This window comes from Alligator sinensis, unplaced genomic scaffold (genome assembly GCF_000455745.1).
Source record: "Alligator sinensis unplaced genomic scaffold, ASM45574v1 scaffold321_1, whole genome shotgun sequence".
NCBI lineage: Eukaryota > Metazoa > Chordata > Crocodylia > Alligatoridae > Alligator > Alligator sinensis.
Window position 1 is genome coordinate 2,283,678 of NW_005841969.1, and position 1,038 is coordinate 2,284,715.

The 1,038-nt window shown below is 68.5% G+C and overlaps 1 protein-coding gene across 2 annotated transcripts in view; it reads right to left on the bottom strand.

The window, feature by feature from the left end:
• The window catches only part of ATP5MC3 (ATP synthase membrane subunit c locus 3), a 4,248-nt gene extending 3,439 nt beyond the window's left edge, over window positions 1–809 (bottom strand). Inside the window, exons 1-2 of one of the 2 annotated variants that reach the window (XM_006020808.3) lie at window positions 565–809; window positions 379–485 (exon numbers count right to left, since the gene is read on the bottom strand). In XM_006020808.3, coding sequence (XP_006020870.1) covers window positions 379–417 — 39 coding nt within the window. In that variant the 5' untranslated portion in view covers window positions 418–485; window positions 565–809. Of the gene's footprint in view, window positions 1–378 lie in introns of both variants that reach the window. The other variant, XM_006020807.3, reaches the window with a different exon arrangement.
• Between the last annotated feature and the right edge of the window lie 229 nt (window positions 810–1,038).

Below are 1,038 nucleotides of genomic sequence, written 5' to 3' on the forward strand. Positions count from 1 at the left end.
GAGTCCCACGCTTGCACAGCACCAGCAGCAAGGTGGAATTTGACCTAGAGGAGCAGGAGGGAAGCAGGCCCTGGCCCCAGCCCTGCTCTCCCCCAACCCGGAACCTTTTCCTTTCATTGCCACTCCCCAGCCTGCCCCGCCCGCCCTGAGTGTGCCGCAAGAGGAGATTAACCGGCCTCTGACCTACAGCAAGGACCTGGGGGAAGAGACAGCCGAGTCCCTACAGCAGCTCCCTGCTGCACTCGAGGGACCGTGTCCTGATCCTGAGAAGAGCGGGTGGCCTCCAGCCGACCCCCCCCCGCCGCAGACACGAGCCAGGCAGGTCTGTCCCGGAGCCCCCTGGCAGGGGCAGCAGCGCCCTGTAGCCCCCGTGCTCACCAGGGCGGGAGAGGCGGCGAGCTTCAAGCAGGCGAACATCTTCCAGCGCTGGAGCGACGTCCCGGGGCCTCGTCGGAGCTGCGATCCGGCACGTCCCGCACCCGCCTCTATGCGGACACGGGGGAGAGGGCGCAGTCAGCGGGCGGATGGGGAGGGATGGGGCCGGGTCCAGCGCGCTCTACCTACCGGCTCCGGCTACAGCAGAGGTCGAACGGCGGGAGGCTCCGTGCGCAGGCGCGGCTGGGCCCTTATAGCTACTGGCCCGGATGCGAGAGGAAGGCGGGGCGCGGGAAGGAAGCGGCCCAAGGGCACTTTGTAGCAACTTTATTGGGAACCCACAGGCGGACAGCGGACAGCTGGCGGGGCGGGACCAGACCCACCTCCCTTCGGCGCGCAGAGCCACGCTCCGCGGGAGGGAGAGGGGCTGCCTGCGCCTGCGCCTGCGCACAGCTGCGGGGAGGCTCTGATTGGCCGCTGCGCTGGTGCCGCCCCCCGGCAGCACGTATTGGCCGCGCGGACCCTGGGGAGGGCGGCTAAAGGGTGGGGCTGTCGCAGGGTGGAGGGCGTACGTTGTTTATTTGTAGTTAATAAGCAGGGCCTGGCCAAAGCGTCTTGCGCTGCGAGGAGCGCTTGGGCAGGGCCGTGGACAGAAGAGTAGCA